The following is a 16,989-nucleotide window of genomic DNA, read 5'->3' on the forward strand; positions in this document are numbered from 1 at the left end:
CTAAAACTCTCCACCTCCTCTGAAACTCACCCAAAAGCAGCAGAAGCAGCAAAGTATCTCCAAAAATAAACCAAGAGGAATGCATAATAATAAGATTAATAATAATATATTATAAATAAATGGTAAAATACATTGTATTTTTTAAATCTCTTGGCTCAAATCATGGAATATCCTGAGGTGGAATGGATCCACCAGGATCATTAAAGCTCCTGGCTCTGTACAGGACAGCCCCAGGAATGCTACCAGGAATCCCGCCAAGATTAGGGCAGGAGCAGAGTGGCTTCATTTCCATCTCTCATCTTTTGCTTCCATCTCTCATTTTCCCCTTGGAAAGGGAGAAAGAGCAAAATGTGCTGAGGTGGGAAGGACTCCTGCGGTTCCGTGGAGGTGACAGGGACTCCAAATGCGGCGACAGCTGTGCCAGATGTCACCTCGTGCTGGAATGGGGGACAGCCAGGGGGGTTCCACGCAGGCAGGTGGAGCTGGAAGGAGCAGGGATGGGAGGGCGGGAGTGGGATGGAGAAGCAAAACACAGGAGCTTTCGGGAAACACGGAAAGTGCTGCTCCAGGTGAGGCTCAGCACAAGAGGGAGCTCCAGGAGCTCCCAACAGCTCTGCCAGGGAGGGATTTGCAGCGGAAGCACAAAAATCAGGGAATATCCCAGCTGGAATGGCCCCACAGGGATCATCCAGTCCAGTTCCTGGAGGGAACACCCCAGCGATCCCACCCTGTGCCTGAGGGTGTTTTCCAAACATCCCAGCCCCAAGAATTAATGACCCCACCGACCCTGGTCCACCCAGGACAAGCACAACGATCTAAACCAAACATTTTCCCGGGATAACTTCCCAAAATGGAATTTTTTGAACACAAAAATCAATGTCTGAGAGACCTACGCTGTTCAAAGCTGTTCGCACTGGAAGCAGTAACCTACATGGGGGGAAACAAACCAGAAAAAAAAAAAAAAACAGATATGGGAAGAATTCCTCGTTTAAAGGAAATTTCCCATGGAGAACTGGTATTGGAATGAGTAGGATTGATCTCAAGGCTGGGCCTTCTCCGGGTGAAAATCTCCTCCAGCAAGAGGGTGGGATCTGTTCCATGGGTGACTCCTCCCAGAGCATCCCAAAACGCAGCTGCCTTCTCCAGAGGGAAACTTCAACCTCCCAAAGCCACTTGATTTTCCTCTGGAACATTTTGGAAGCAGTGATGGGAGCAACCCAGGCACTCCCAGCCGTGGGAAGGGGATTCCCACCTGATAGCCCAGTGAAGGTGGGAGTATGGATGTGCTGGGATCTGCAGGTCAATAACAAATCCCAATCATCCCCATTATCCCAGGAGATCTTTGCTTATCCAGAGCCCAGCGTGGCTGCAGCAATTTAATATTGGCCAGGGGAAACAGCAGGAAGCAGAGAGATGTGAAAACGTGACTCACCCAGGACTGGAGATCCTGCCCAGCCCTTGTTCTCCAAGCTGATTATTCCTTCACCTTCTAATTACTTGTCCCTGATCCCAGAATTCCACCCAGCCCCTCCCCCAGCCGGGTGCAGGCCAGTTAACCCAGAACATTAATTAATATTGATATTGATATTTAGGAGGATAAGACTGCTGATATATAATCCCAGATCCACTCTGTGCCACATATAAACAGATTCCTATAAACCAGGATTTCTCAGAAGGGGCCGTGGAACTTATTTGGCACAAAATTCCAAAGGAAATCCCAGCACAAGGGAGGATCAGACCCGGTCACTGCTGCCACCAGTGTCCCACGGAGCCTCTCCTGCCTCTCTGCAGTGCCACCAATCCCCAAAGCAGCAGCTGCTGGTGGCACCTAAAGCAAGTGGAGAGATAATCACCCACAAAGGGTTGTCACCCACACCCCACAGCGCTGATGGCTTTGTTCAGCCTGCCCTGTCATTAGATAAAAGGCTTCTTCTCTAATTTGTCAGGTTAAGTGCACTTTTGGCAGGAGAGGGTGACTGGCAACAGGATCACCACACACCAAATGAGCTGGGAACACAGTTAGCGACCCAATAATCTCAGGTTTAGCCAGAGCATCACCCCTGCCCAGAATATTCTGCAAACTCCGACAAATTCCGTGCTCACCCTGGAAGTTTCCTTTCCATTAATCAAGACAGCCTCATCAGCCAGACAAGATCTGAAAAAACACATCCAGATCTCTCGCTGCTGGAAAATGAAAAGAGTTCAGGCTGTTGCTTTGTTGGGTTTGTAGGAACATCCTCAAGTCTGTTCAGGTAGGAGGTTTAGATTAGATTTTAGGGAGAAATTCATCCCTGTGAGGGTGGGGAGGCCCTGGCACAGGGTGCCCAGAGCAGCTGTGGCTGCCCCTGGATCCCTGGCAGTGCCCAAGGCCAGGCTGGACATTGGGACTTGGAGCACCCTGGGACAGTGGGAGGTGTCCCTGCCCATGGCAGAGGGAAGAATGGGATAGGATTTCATTTCCCTTTCAACTCAAACCATTCTGGAATTCTGGGATTCTATGAAACTGGATCTTCTGGGAAACCCTCTGGTGATCCAGGCTGGGAAGAGCCTGGCCTGTTGTAAAGTGTTCCTGCAGGGGTGTGACAGAGCCCAAAGGCCCAGGAAATATTCCCAGACTCTATAAATGCCGTGTCGGCCTTTCTGGCAGGTGAGGGATTTTATTCCTGTCTCGTTTCCTGCAGGAGCCAAAGCCAAGGCTGGAATCCCCAGCAATCATTAACACAAATCCCCAGGGGCCAAACCAGGAAGGGAGCAGATCTTCCAGAGCAGCAGCCCCTGGGGAGATGAGGAAACAAACTCCCGGTTTTTTATCTACTTTATCCAGGTAATTTGGTCTGATTTTCACTATGACAGGCACAGGGCTTTTAGGGAAGGCTGAGGTTCAAGCAGGTGTGGAGCAGGAGGATGGTAACCTTGAGGAAGCTGGCTACTAAATGTAGTTGTATTCCTCATCCTTTATTTTATAGGCCTGGTTTGAAGGCATTGGGAGGTTTTGGGGCTCCTTTCTTTGTGAAGAAGGGTCATCCTGCAGCTGGTAAACGCAAAGGTTGTGTTTATAAATGGATTTATTTGACCACATGAAGTCTCTCCTTTCAAACCCTGGTCTGATTGAAAAGTTAATTCTTTATTTCCTTTTTTTTTTTTTTTTTGGTTCACTTTTTGTTCCTGTTTCATTAATTTCCTTTTCATTCCTTCCAAGGGACAAGCCAGAGGCTTCTCCTGAGTCAGGGAAGGAAGCAGCAGGAGCAGGAGGCTCAGGGGGAAGCAGAGCCTTGCCTCCCTCAGTAGCAGTGCCTGATAAATCAAACCACAGCCTCCTTGAGATTAAACCCTGTCCTACTTCTCATAAAAGAACTGTTAATCCTGAATTCCATCGCTTCTGACTTGGGGAGGTTCTTCCCTCTGGAAACACCAGCAGGGCTTGGCAGGGCCCCTGCAGCCCTGTCTTGTCTCAAGGCAAACAAGAGTTGATTATCAGCAAATCTGAAATTCATTGTGAGGGAAATCTGAAATCCATTGTGAGGCAAATCCTTCTCCGTTTGATAAGCCAGAGTGTGTCAGAGGCAAGTGTGAGGGGTTTAAACACACACTGAACCTTCCTCTGCATCAGTGCTGAGTGCACCTGCAGGGTGAAGGCTCTGGAGCCCCAGGAGTGGCTGAGGGAGCTGGGAAGGGGCTCAGCCTGGAGCAAAGGAGGCTCAGGGGGGACCTTGTGGCTCTGCACAAGTCCCTGACAGGAGGGGGCAGCCGGGGGGGTCGGGCTCTGCTCCCAGGGATGAGGGAACAGTCTCAAGTTGTGCCAGGGGAGGTTCAGTTTGGATTTTGAGAACAATTCGTTCCTGGAAAGGGCTGTCCAGCACTGGCACAGCTGCCCAAGCCACTGCTGGAGTGCCCATCCCTGGAGGGATTTGAAAGCTGTGGGGATGTGGCACTTTAGAACATGGTTTAGTGGTGGCTTTGGGAACACCTGGACTCGATGATCTTGGTGGTCTTTTCCAACCTAAATGATTCCAAGATTCAATGATTCTGTGCCCATCAGAAGCAAGGCAGTAGCAGCTCATCAGGGTGCTGACAAGACTTGGGACAGTTATTTGTAACCTCCTCTCAGTACAGAGCAGCCCCCTGGAAAACCCCAAATGGAGCTGTTGTGTGGAGCCCTGATAACCCAAAATGCTTTTGCCAGTATTTTTAGGGAATTTGGGGTGACACCCACCCACTGCTGATCCCTGGCAAAACCACTCAGACCATTTCAACCTGTGCCCACTCAAGGATTTCACCATCCCGAGTCATGCCCAGACCCAACACAGAACTGCAGGACGGGCCGGAGCTCTGCTCCGAGCTAGAAAGGGACACAACGATCTGTACATTTAAAACAAAGCCTTTCCATGCGAATATTTTAGGATCAAAGGCTAAGCAAGCATCAGTTCCTCAGTCAACACCCATAAAAATAGCAGCGGCAGAAAGAGGCACTGTTGGGCTGGGAATGAAAGCATCACATCCTGATCGCCCTTTTGTCACCTGCGCAGCTCTGTTTGTGCAAGCGCCTTTTAAAGGTGTTCACCGAGGAAAGAGCAGTTTTAAAGCATCGTTACAATGTGTTCAAACAGGAAAAGAGCAGCTTTAATACCAGCTGTTACATCTGGCCCTCGAAACAGTTTGCGTTCCTTTGTGGCTGGAAGACACCGGTGGGTGCCAGAACAGCGACATTGTTTAGTGGGGGAGATTGTGCCTGGAATCCTGCTGCCCCAGGGGGAAGTAGAGGAAAAAGCATTTCTGACACTTCTATTTCTCACTTAAACTGCAAGGTTTAGTTCTAAAGTAGCTGTATGGTAGCGAGCAGGACACTAAATTAAGCTTTTTTCTCTCTGGGACAGAATAAACTACAGAAACCTGAGCCTCATGATTGGCAGGGTCATGTTATATTTCACAGGATTTCAGATAAAATCTGGTAGGTCCTGGTCCATCCCTATCTCTCCTTTCTGGAAACCCCTCAACTGATACCTGGGGCTTCCTGATAAATGGTGAAATCATCCCCAATCCCCTCTCCTCCCGCTGGAACACCGCGCTGCAGCTTCAGCTCCTTCCCACTCATCCCTTGGAGCCGGGATGCTCGCAGGCACCTGCCGGCACCCTTGGCAGGATAAGAACCCTGCAAGGGTGTCTGTCGCGATGGAGGGGTGCGATATGAAGGGAGTCTGTCGCGATGGAGGGGTGCGATATGAAGCCACTCCGTGCGGGGCAGCTCTGGCGCAGCCCCGCATCCCGCAGCGCGGCCGCCGAGCGCATGACGCCAGCGCCGGGAAAAGCCAGGGAAACACGGCGCTCCAGGGAAACAGCTGGCGTCCCGGAGGTGCCAGCCGGCTCCATCCCACGGGTTTCCCCGAGCCCAGCTCCGCTGCTCCTCCTCCCCCGCGCCCCGGCGCCGCAAGCCCGAGCGCAGCGGCTGCGGCAGCGGGCGGGGCGGAGGGACCGGCCCGGGGCCGCGGCCACAGGAGCGAGCGGGCGGGAGGTGAGGAGCGAGGGAGGAGGGAAGGAGGGAGGGAGGGAGGGAGAAAGGTGGGGATTTAAGCGCGGGCAGCGCCGGGCTGGGGAGCTGCGGTGCGGGGAGCGGAGGTGAGGGAGGCGCGGGGCCGCGGTGCGCTGCATCCCGGTGCGCTGCATCCCGGTGCTCTGCATCCCGGTGTTCCCGCAGCCCGGTGCGCCCGTGCCGCCGAGCCCCGACATTCCCGCAGCCCGGTGCTCCCGGTGCCGGCGCTCATTCCCCGCTCAGCTCGGCTCGCCCAAGGGCATCGCGGCGGAGGCGCGTCCCGGAGCATCCCCAGGCAGGGGCCGCTGACCTTGGCGAGTGCGGCCGCTGCCACGGCGGGTCCCCGGCGGCTCGGTAAGGAGCGGGGGGAAGGCCGGGAGCGGGGCTGGCAGCCGCAGAACCTCCGGGGGTTGCTGTGCTGTGCCTTCCTCAAGGGAGCTGGTGGCGTTCCAGCCGGACCTGCAGCCTCCGGCGAGGGCTCTCTGGGTTTAAGGTGCCCGTGCCCGTGGAAGGAGTGGAATGAGATGAGCTTTAAGGTCCCTTCCAAGCCAGATCATTCCGTGATCCTGTGACTTGTTGCTGCAGCTCTGCAGTCGGGGATTTCCAGGTGTCAGGAAGATGGTTTACCTTAGGGATTCCCTAAAAACGCATCAAACACCCAGGAGTGAAAAGGTTGCAGTAGGTGGGGGGTAACAGAGGAGGGAAGGTGACTGTGCTGCTCACACCACTGTGCTGGGAATTCTCATTGCTGGCGGATTTTTGCTCTTTGGTTTTCTTAGAGTTGCTGGTGGCTGCCTTCAGTGGGAAGCAGGTGCAAGACCTGCCTTCCCTGTTGGATAAAGCTTGGATAATATGGAGGAGAATCCCTGCAATAAACACTTAGGCTCTGCTTACTCAGCACAAGGGACTTTGAGGACTGTGGATTTTAATGCTTTAGGAATTGGGATGCTTGGTTATCTTTCTCTCACGAATATCACGAGTATGGTGCAAATAACTGTGTCTTGAGAGCAATCCCATGAGTCCTTGGAGGGATTTCTGGATGTTGCAGGTTCAGTGGAGAAAAGCAGGGAAGCTGTGCACGGAGCATGGATGTTATTCCAGCTGGAATGGGAGATGCTGAAACGCTGCCTGGGGAGCAGCTTGGGCCCATGGCAATGCCTGTCCCACCCCTCTGTGCCCCAAAAGCATCCAGGACAGGAGATGCAGTGCACAGCACCAGGACACAGCGCTCCAGCTGGCTGGGGAGCAGCCGGGCCTCCGCTCTGGGTCCTGCCAAGCCAGATTTTATGGAGCTTTTAATTTGTTTTATGGATATCAACAGCTTTGTGTGTCCAAACCTGTTTGCTCACAGGGAGGAAATGGCCTGCAAAGGAAGCTGTTCCTCGCTGCATAGATGGGGTTAAATCTGTGAAAAAAAGTGCATTTCCCTTCTTGTTTCTTATCTGTTGCAAGAATCTCACTTCATTTTTGCTTTTCCCCTTTGGGGCAGTGACTGGAGTGGTGCAACACTGCTTCCTTCCAGGAGATCTCGGGGGAGATGCACTTGCACAAGGGTTTGGTCCCTGTGTTTCCCTAATACCTGTCATAGCTGTGACAATATTCACCTTCTCATGTTGCACAGAACCCAAGGTGTTACCTTCAGCTGCCTCAGAAATGACTCAGAGCAAAGTAAAGCAGTCTGAATAAATCAGGGCTACAACTGAAAGTAAATCTCTTTTTTTAGAGCCCAGACATCTCAGTTATTTTGTTTATAGCTTGATGTGTTTACACAACCTCCTGAACTGGAAAGCCTTCGAAGGATGTAGATCATGTCCCAAATCTCACAAGGAACTGAGGTTGGCCACCAGGAGCGAAGGCAAAACCCGTCTGAGATACTCCTGGAACAGTTCTTGGGGAACTCTCAGTTTTTAGGTGTTTGCAATTTAAACCTGGTGCTGGTCTCTAGTCCCAAATCTGGGGTTTTGGTTGGGAATGGTTCTGTTCAAAACCATGTTCCTTACACTGAAAATACAGGGAAAGCTTTCCCTGGGATCCAATTTGCCATTTTCCCCATCTTCCTTGGCAGAGCTGCTCACCTGTTCTGCTCCAAGGTACAAATCCTGTCCCAGGGGAAGGACCCAGAGCCCAAACCATGCCCAGCCCAGGGAAAGCTGGAAAGGAAGGGATCTGTACATAAACTGCAAGGAGCAGCTGGTTATGTAAGGAAACGACTGAGGAAACTTCAGGGGAGGGAGGAACAGGAAAATTGTTGAAAAATTAATTTGGCCTTGGAAGAAAATGGGACAGAGCTGCTCCAGGAATGCTGTTGTTACACAGAAGCTGAATCTTCTCCTTTCTCTGTGCCTGAGTAAGGATGAGACTGGGCACTGATAAGTCAGCAAGGCTGCAAAGTTAGGGACAGTTGAGTTATTTAGAGCTGTGGCTTTGCTGGGAGCAGCCTCCAGCTGTCAGGGGCAGGAGAGGCATTAAATCAGTCTGAACTTCAACTGCTTTCAACTGCTGTGCTGGTATTGAATGGTCAGAAGCCTCTCTCCAAATGAGATCCCTGTGGGTGCTGCAGATCAGGCTCTGCTTTCCTGAGGGTCAAAAACTTGTGGATGTCATTTAAAAGGACTTTCCACATCGTTTTAGGCCATCATAAACTCCATCTGTGTACTTAACCCAACTGAAGGAGCAAATTCAGCAATCCTCAGGCTGTTCTTCTATCCAGCTGGGGAGGCACACTGTGACAGGAATCCATGGGCTCCAGAATCCACGTGCTCCAGGCAGAGATGCAGCTGAATCACAGCACCAAACCCCAGTTTGGGAGCCCAGAACTGCTGCAGGAGGAGCACACACATGGATCTGAGCTCAGGTGGAGATGAGGAAGTTGGGTTGGACTTTGTGCAGGTGTGGCCCTGCCACTCGAGGAGGGGTTTGAAGTTACCAGAGGCTACAGGAAGTCTTCCTGGACAGGGAGAGGTCCTGGGCCATGTGTGCATTACAGAACATTTGAAAGAACCAAAATAGCCCCTGTGTGCTCCCAGTGGGGCCAGCAGGAAGGAAGGCGATGTTAAAGATTAGGAAGATGCTGGAGTTCATTCTCCTGTGTGAGGTAAAGCAGAAACAGGGCTGAAAATACCATTGCTCTTTCTGCCTTACCCCTTCCACTCCTGGAAGATTTTTTTTCCAGCAAACCCCACTGGCGCAGTGGAACCACGTTCACCCACACGCGGAATGGCTGAGTCACACACAGCAGTAAAACTTCCCCAGCTCAGGCCTTCATCCTGCTGCTGCACGGGGCATATGGATGGGATTGACATTTCCTGGAGCTCTGTAATGGATGGCCAAGGGTGCTGAGGCGCTGATTCAGGGAGCTGAGGGAGGGAAACCAGGATTGCCTCACTCTGCTGTGCACTGCAGAATTCCAGGGACGGTTATTTATGAAAATCTGCAAGTCAAGATGGTTTTTGAGGTGCATCCTTGAGTGCAGTGGGAGCTGTGCTGGGATTATTGCTGCTCTTCTCATTCCCATTCTGTCTGGAATCTCCTCCCTGGGAGAACAAGCTGGAGGGTTCATTTAAAGATCCATGTGGGAGTGCTACAGGAACCTGCTTGCCAGGAGGGGAAGGCAGCTCTCCAGGCTGAGCTGCTGCTCCATGGCCACGCTCCGTGCGGGATCAGAGCCACAGGGATGCACCAGAGGAACAGGCTGAGGTGGAGTTCCCAGGAAATGCCAGGATTTGGATTCCCTGCACCAACTGCTGCCTCATCTCAATTTCTGCCCAACTGCTGATCCACTGCATTTCATTCCTTGTGCACAGTGCTTGGTGCTCACTGAATAAAACATGAAAGGAAATGCCTGATGAGCTGGGAATGGGAATGGGAATCCCTTCCTGGTTCTGTTTGCACTTGGCCTGCGTGAAACCACTGGGCTCATCCCAGAATTATGCCAGCATTAGGAGGGACAAGATTGGTGCCCTGGATAAGTCAGGATATTCAGCAGAACAAACCCATTTAACACAGTGAAGTTACAAATAAGAACAGCTCCACATAAATAACCTGCAGACAGGGTTTCTATTTCAATCCCAAGGGAGTGATTACCCATTTAGCTTTTAACATCCCAAATTATTTACAGATCAGACAACTTTAAATGAATTCTGGCACTTTGCCTGGTTGCACCTGCCCACATGTGGCTGCTCAGGGGTGGTGGGACTGAGACCCCCTCAGGGGCTCGTGGGAGGAAGTTATTTAAGCTCCAGCACAAGAGGATTCCCTCAGGATGCTGCAAACCCCACCCACTCTTGCTGCGGGGCTATCCCAGCCATTATTCAGCAAAGGGCCAATTTTTAGCCAATTAAATATTTGCATTTTGGGGATGGATTGTTTGTTTGCTGCTTTCATTTCTTACCCCGTCCTTCCTTTACATTTAAAGCACTTGTTGAATGATCATGGGGCCATTTCCAGCTCCAGGCTTTGTTTTTCCCCTCCAGACAAACTTTTCCCAAATATATGTTGGAAATCCTTTTTCCCTGTATGTGTAACTCGAGCAACCCTTCCTGCTGAGGGCATAAGGTGTTTTTCAAGCATTCTTTGGAAACCAGTCTCTCCCAGTTCCCCTGCAAGAATGTTTCTTCCCACAGGAATTTCCCAGCAGGAGCTGTCCGGCCACGGGTCAGAGTTGCAGACTGATAATGGGAACAAAATTCTCCAAATCCCAGCTGCTCAGAGCAGGAATTACAGAGTAAAGGACCTAACACTGGCATCTTCCAGCTCCCAGCTAGCTCTGACCCCAGAAAATAAGGTCATTATTAAAGAAATTTGGGAGATTAGGCATGCTCTGAAATGAAACCTTGATATTTGGATGCTGCTTTATCTTTTGAGCTGCCCTAATCAGAGACATGTGTCAACAAGCAAGAAAATCAGGCAGCCACTTAAAACAGTAAAAGCTGCTTTACAGGTTTCTCTTCTTGCATTTTTTTTCCCCTTGGAAGTGGAATTGCTGAAAATAATCTGAATATTGCTTAATAGGAGCTGAATTCTCTTCATTTCCCTCATAGCTGGCTGTAACAGTCCCGTGGCCTCTGAACAGGAGGGCATTTTCCCCACACCGCTGAATATTTAAATTTAAAAATTTGTAGACAAATGAATGTTGAGTTAAAATTGCATAAGAACAAATTATCTCCTGCTCTGGAGTAGTGGGAACTGAGGAGTGAGTAACTCAGGGCCCTTTCAACTCGGAGTGCCAGCAGCGATCGAATAAAACACAGTAATGGAAGTGAAGCCTCTCTAGGACCAATCCTGCTTAAAACACAGATTTTTAGCCTCCAAAGTTTGTGTAGTGATCTGCTTTTCCCTTTGATTGCTGCTACAGTTCATTGGGGTGGCAAAGCTGCCACAGACCTCTGGAGCTGTGAGGTTTGGGGCTATTCCTTACTCCTCACACCGGGCCCAAATGCAAATTGTCCCTTCCCCAAGGGCTCTGTGTCACAGTGACCCGGGGGAGCCTTGTCTCTCACTGCCTCAGCAGCTGCTATAAAATGGCTTTTCTGCCCTTCCCCTCCTGTGTTTTCCTTTATAAATTATGCAGCTGGTGTTGCGTTATCCCTCCCAGCTCCCTGCTAACGGAGGCAGTCTCTGGCTGGATGAAAAGCAGGGGAAGTGTGTCAGTGGTGAGGGCACAGACTGTAATTTGCTGTTTGCCTTTTACTTATCCCAGCCTCCATCATTCATTAGGAGACCACAGAGCATCAAGGCAGCTCGTGTTCCTCCTGGTGTTCCAGAGTGTGTGAGTGCCTGGGGATGGAATTACTGCCTTGCACTGGGAGCTGGGAGAATGAAAGCAACCCAGGCTGTCCTGGAGCTGCATGGAAATGCAATCCCCAGGCTGGGAAAAGGGCTTTGGTTAAACCCAAAGGGCTGCTCATCATTTTAACTACCTCGTCCTTTATTCATGTGTCCCTCCAAGTGCTGGTGGTGGGGCTCCAGGCTGGAATATCAGTACAATAAACCTTGGGAATGTTTTTCCTGCCTTTGGCTGCTCTTTACACCAGCTGTTGATGGAGATGCACAAGAGTCTGTGTACCTCTGCTCACTCAGAGCCTTAAACGCCCCCAGCAGTGCTCCAGCCTTGCCCCTTTTCCATGCAGGGGTCAGGATTAGCAGGGATTAACCCACGGAAGGGATGAGTTTAACCAGCACAGCCCTAACCCCAGTGTAAATCCCATAACCCTGGAGAGTGTGAGAGGGCCCTTTTCCTTTTCCTTTTCCTTTTCCTTTTCCTTTTCCTTTTCCTTCTCCTCCTCCTCCTCCTCCTCCTCCTCCTCCTCCTTCTCCTTCCCACTGTACAGGAAAGGGCTTCACCTCCTCAGTGGGAAATGCTGCTCTTTTTGCAGAAAGTCTAAACAGAGTCACTTTTGGCTCTCAGGGAGTCCCAGTTTGCCAGCTGGGCCACTTCTGTTGAAGGCTTTGCAGTATTTACAAGGCTTTAAAGCCTCTCTCTGGAGTTCTGCCTTAAAATAAATGATCTGAAAGGGTTCAGCTTCCATTCATGCCAGGCCAGAGAGCAGCAGTGCCTTTCTCCCCAGCCTGAACCCCTGCAAGGAAAGTTGGTCACAGAGACAGCCACTGCTGGATTTAAAATGTTCATCTGTCCCCCAGAGAATTGTAGGAACTTTCTTGGTCTAGGAAATATGGGGAGATAGAAGTGAAGGAAATGCTTAGGGAGAATTAGGGGGAAAACTTGCCTTCCCTTTGGTAAATCCCCACGTCCCTCCAGAACAGAGCAGGAAACCACTGAATATTGTCACCTTTCTGACCAATATCAGTGGGCCATCATTATGTTAATCCCAGGCTGTAAATTTCCCAGTGCTACTTTAGGATTTGTTGCTTTGAGGGACAGCAAAGTTCTGTTGGCCCAAACTCACTATGAACACCAGACTGGAGGGATGGGATATGTCCAAGCCTCTTTGTTCCTGGCATTTTAGGCAGCACAAGTGTAGAACAAAATGGGACATTGGAAGGTTTTCCAGCAGGGAAATCTGTTGTATTCCCTGTGGACTGATCTGCTTGAATGCCCTTAAACCCCAAAATAAAGGAATCCTTCTGTAAAGCCTTGTACAGTTTCTTATTGTTCAGTTTTCTCTAAATAGATGTTTTTAGCCTGCATTTAAAGATTGTTTAAAACGCCAAAAATCAATTTTACCAATGAACAGTGGAAGCAAACCCTATTTCCTCGTTAATTCTTGCTCAGCCGTTCTCCTCTCCAAGTGGAGCCGGGAACAATGAATGCATAAAGGTATTATCCAAGAGGAACATCTTCCCTAGACTTGTAGTTTCCATTAAATGCTCTTTTAATCTGTAACGTTTTTCATTTCTTTGGAATGAGCTGAAAAAAATCCTTCTGCAATCAGAGATTACTTTTTTCTCCCTCTCTCTTTCATAACTTGTCTTTCCTTTATTCCCAGCAACTGCAGAACAATGAAAATGGTTATCAAAAGTAAGCAGAGGAGTTGTTACAGAGCAGTTGTTTAATCTCATCTTTATTCCAGGGCATACGTGAAATTTATGGAACATTTATGGAAGCTGGCCCAAAGTCTTTCCTTTTAAATGCCTGTTTCTCTGATTTCTACAGGGAATGAATAGGAAAACACACTCACAATGTGGCAGTTGATAGAATCACAGGAAGGTTTGGGTTGGAAGGGAGTTTAATTATCCAGTTCCACCCCTGCCATGGACTGGGACATCTTCCACTATCCCAGGTTGCTCCAAGCTGGCCTTGGACACTTCCAGGGATGGAGCAGCCACAGCTTTTCTGGGAACTGAGAATGCCCAGCTCATGCAGCTCCAATAACCAAGCAGCAGCTGCAGAACTCAACACTTTCCTTTGCTCCAGGGAGCTGGTTGGCACTGATGCCTTGGAAAATGAGTTTGTATAGTGGTTCCATGGGATATCCCAGCTGTAATCCCGACTTCCCTGTCATTCCAGGTCTCCTCCAACCCCCCTGGAGCTGAAGATGGACGTGAAGAGGGTGAAGGACTACCTCTACTGGCTGTACTACCAGTACCAGCTGGTGACGTGCAGCTACGTGCTGGAGCCCTGGGAGCAGTCCATGTTCCACACCATCACCGTCACCGTGGTGGCCATGGTGGTGTACACAGCCTACGTCTTCGTGCCCATCCACGTCCGCCTGGCCTTGGAATTCTTCTCCCAGATTTTCGGGGCCCAGCCCGAGAGCACCGTGGTGAACTGAGCCGGCCGCAGCAGGGCCCAGCAGCTCTTGCAGCTTTGTGAAATTGTGTTCATGCTGAAGTTTGGCACTTAGGAAAACCCTGCTTGCTTCACCACCAGGGCTGGAGAGCAGAGCGGGGCGCTGAGCACAGCCCCTCTTCCATAAACACTCTGGGAATGGGACACACTGCCTGGAATGGCACAGGATGCAAGCAGCTCCCGCTTCCAGCAGCCTCATTGAACCACTCTGGCAGAGACTGTTCTGGGGGCTCATCACACACCACGTTCTATCGACACGGTCCAGTGGCCATGTTAGGGGATATTAAAAAATGAGGATATCCAGCAGGATTTGAGTGTTCATATCTGGCTGGTTACTGACTTCCAGGCTTTAATGGATGGGAGAGGAAACTGGAACAGAAAGCAACAGGAGGATGAACTTCAGTCCAGCTTTTTTCATGCCTAAGTTTCTGCATCTGAGTTCAGATGGTCTAAAATATTTTCTTTTTGAAAAAAATGCTCCACCTCATCTTGCAGTTCAGTGAAGATGACAGGAAGAAGCAGCCCTGCTCTGTCTCAGTGCCCTCCTGCCTGCTCTGCTGAAAATCAAGTTCTTTTCTTGCTGCTCCCACTCACCACGGCAGCAAAGTCAGCACCGGGGGAAGAAGATCCAGAGTGGAAATAGTATTTTAATACCTGGAGGGAAGGCTGAGTGCTTCAAGAGATCTCCTTTACAAAGAAGAAATTAGATTTATTACCATTGCCTGTGGGGAGGTTTTGGAACAATGGGAGGTTTGTTTGGTTTTCACTTTACACCTAAATCAAACGTGGATGCCAAATCATAAATTACAGCTGCACACTGCACGTCTTTACCAGCTGATGCTCCTGTTAGTAGAAGTGAGAGGTGCAAAATGTAAATAGCTTTCAAATGATGTTTGCACAGTTCTAGATTTTCCCAAAAAAAAAAAACCTCTTAACTTCTTTCTCAAGCTGCAGTGGGCTCCTGCATGCTTCAAAGCACAAGTTTGTTTGGAAACGAAGACATGTGATGAAGGTTGCACAGATCTGAACATGTGTATGCAGTTTTTTCAGCAAAAAAATAAAGTTTTATTCTTCAGAAATGACCTCTGGCTCCATGACTCAGCTCTCTTGTGCTTTCCAGTCATTCATAAATATTCTGGATGTGTGTGGGCCACGCTGGCACTGTGGCAGATGGATTATATTGTGGTGAATGTTTCAGGGTGAGGTTTAAGCATCCTTTAAATGGACCCAGGGGTGAACAGAGCCGTTCATCCTCACTGGTGCTCCAGCCCAAGGCCTCTCCCATTTCTGGAGGGAGAAAAAAGCCTCTGATCTGCCTCAAATTAAGGCATTAACAAATAAATACCTGCGTGTGCTGGGGGCTCAGCTGAGAGGTTTAGGCTCCAACAGGAGCTGTCCTGACAGTTTATCAGAGTGGGGAACCTGCAAATATGAGGTGCCAAGCTGTAATCACGCTTTGAGTCACAAACAGGGCATCGCAGGAGATGAAAAATGGTTAAACCTGTGACAAATCCTCTGAAAAGGGTCCGTAAAATAGACCAAAAGGTACAATCCCAACGCTGGAGGTGAAAAACTATTTACTCGGCCAGCTGGTATAAATTCTATCTCCAAAGATTCTGCTCATCTAGACAGTATGATGGTGTGAATGCCAGGGCACTTCCTCATCAGTCCTGTTTCCATTATTTTTAAATTCCTTAAAAAGTTGGTTTCTTCCCCATGACATCAAACACAACTTTTGGAGTTCAAGGGGAAGCAGGCTTTTACAGGAATGCAAAGGTTGGAGCTCCTATCTCCAGGAGCACACACCCGATGGAATATTGCTCTTTAAACATTTCATTTGGCAAACAGAGCACGGGGAGGGCTTTGTTCAGGATTTCCATTGCCCTCCCATGGTGGGATCCATGCAAAGCACTTCTCTTCCTTATTGCACCTGTTCACTGTGTTAGGCTTTGGGAGGTGCAGGAAGGGGCAGAAACAGCAGCAGGTGCTTTTGGGGGGGGTCCCTGCAGCCTTAATTGGGTGGAAACTAATTTTTTGTGTGAATTCTTCAGCTTCTTGACTAAATTTTAAAGGTTTTAGGCAAGAGGTATTTACTAGGAAGGAAAGAAACAGCTGCAAACAATCTCTGCTAAAAACCTTTTGAGATTTCCCCAGCCCTTTTCACTTCTCCTTGCTACCAGAAAAACTGGAATAACTCTCCCTACTTGATATTCCAAATCAGTGGGTTCCAGCAGGAGACTTCAGAGGATTTTTGGCACTCAGCAGGGAACAGAAGCATTTTTTTCCCCAACTAAAAGAGAGAGGAGGTGAGATAACACTTTCGACAGCTTGAGACCACAGCACAGCTTAGGAAACTTCCAGCTCTGAATTCCTTTTCCCTGGGGACAAAACCATTCCTGGACAAAGGGAAGAGGTTTCCATGGGGTCACAGCTGCACACTAAGGTGGGAGGGTGGAATTTTGGAGCTCCCAGTAACACCAGTATGCCCAGCACGTGGGTGACAGCTCTGTTGTGAAGGATATGATGTCAGGCTCTTTATAAAACACTCTTTTCTCCTGCTTCATTATTGCTCCATGTTAATTGTAGTTAATTGCTCCACTGTGCTAATTGTGGCGCAGGCTGAGCACAGCAGCTGGAAGTTTTCATACCAAAAAGAAGCCAAATGAACAGAGCAAACAGAACCAATAATCCAGCAGTTAAAACTGGAACAAAAGCAGAACAGGAGATGATCCAATTCCAGCTGCATTGACCCTGAAAGTACAAATGCCCCATTAATTTAAGGGATAGGAAATGTTGGGGCTCAGCTGGCCAGCACCATACATCTCTTGTTTAAAACTCATTTTCTTAATTTCATCTAATCAGAGCTCGCATTTATCCTGCCATAAAGGTTTCCTGGCCAATTTCATGGATCACCTCCCAAATCCATTACTGAGGGCCACAACACATCCACATGCCCAGACCATGAACCTCCAGAACTTTCCTCCCGAGGCCCCTGCGGCAGCTTTTACCCAAAACTATTAAAAACATTTTCCAAGGACCTTTCCCTCTGTGCTGTTCCCCAGGGAACACAGGGATCAGGATCACCAGCAGTGCCCCTGCATGTCTGAGTGTTCCATTTACACAGAGTTCCAGGAAAAATTCCTGTGCTTATGAAAGTTTGGAACCTTAAAACAAGTCCATTTTTCTTTTTAAGGTTTTCTCATTGTTGTGATTC

The 16,989-nt window shown here is 49.4% G+C and overlaps 1 protein-coding gene across 2 annotated transcripts; it reads left to right on the forward strand.

Annotated features, from left to right (window-relative positions):
• Window positions 1–5,361: 5,361 nt before the first annotated feature.
• Window positions 5,362–14,857, forward strand: SPTSSB (serine palmitoyltransferase small subunit B). 2 transcript variants are annotated; one of them, XM_032120255.1, is made up of 2 exons: window positions 5,362–5,509; window positions 13,494–14,857. In XM_032120255.1, the coding sequence occupies exon 2, from the start codon at window positions 13,522–13,524 to the stop codon at window positions 13,756–13,758; it is 237 nt and encodes a 78-aa protein (XP_031976146.1). In that variant the 5' UTR covers window positions 5,362–5,509; window positions 13,494–13,521; the 3' UTR covers window positions 13,759–14,857. The 2 variants fall into 2 exon arrangements, with proteins under 2 accessions (XP_031976146.1, XP_031976147.1); XM_032120256.1 differs by lacking the exon at window positions 5,362–5,509 and adding an exon at window positions 5,579–5,881.
• The last annotated feature ends 2,132 nt before the right edge of the window (window positions 14,858–16,989 follow it).

This window comes from Corvus moneduloides, chromosome 10 (genome assembly GCF_009650955.1).
Source record: "Corvus moneduloides isolate bCorMon1 chromosome 10, bCorMon1.pri, whole genome shotgun sequence".
Lineage (NCBI taxonomy): Eukaryota > Metazoa > Chordata > Aves > Passeriformes > Corvidae > Corvus > Corvus moneduloides.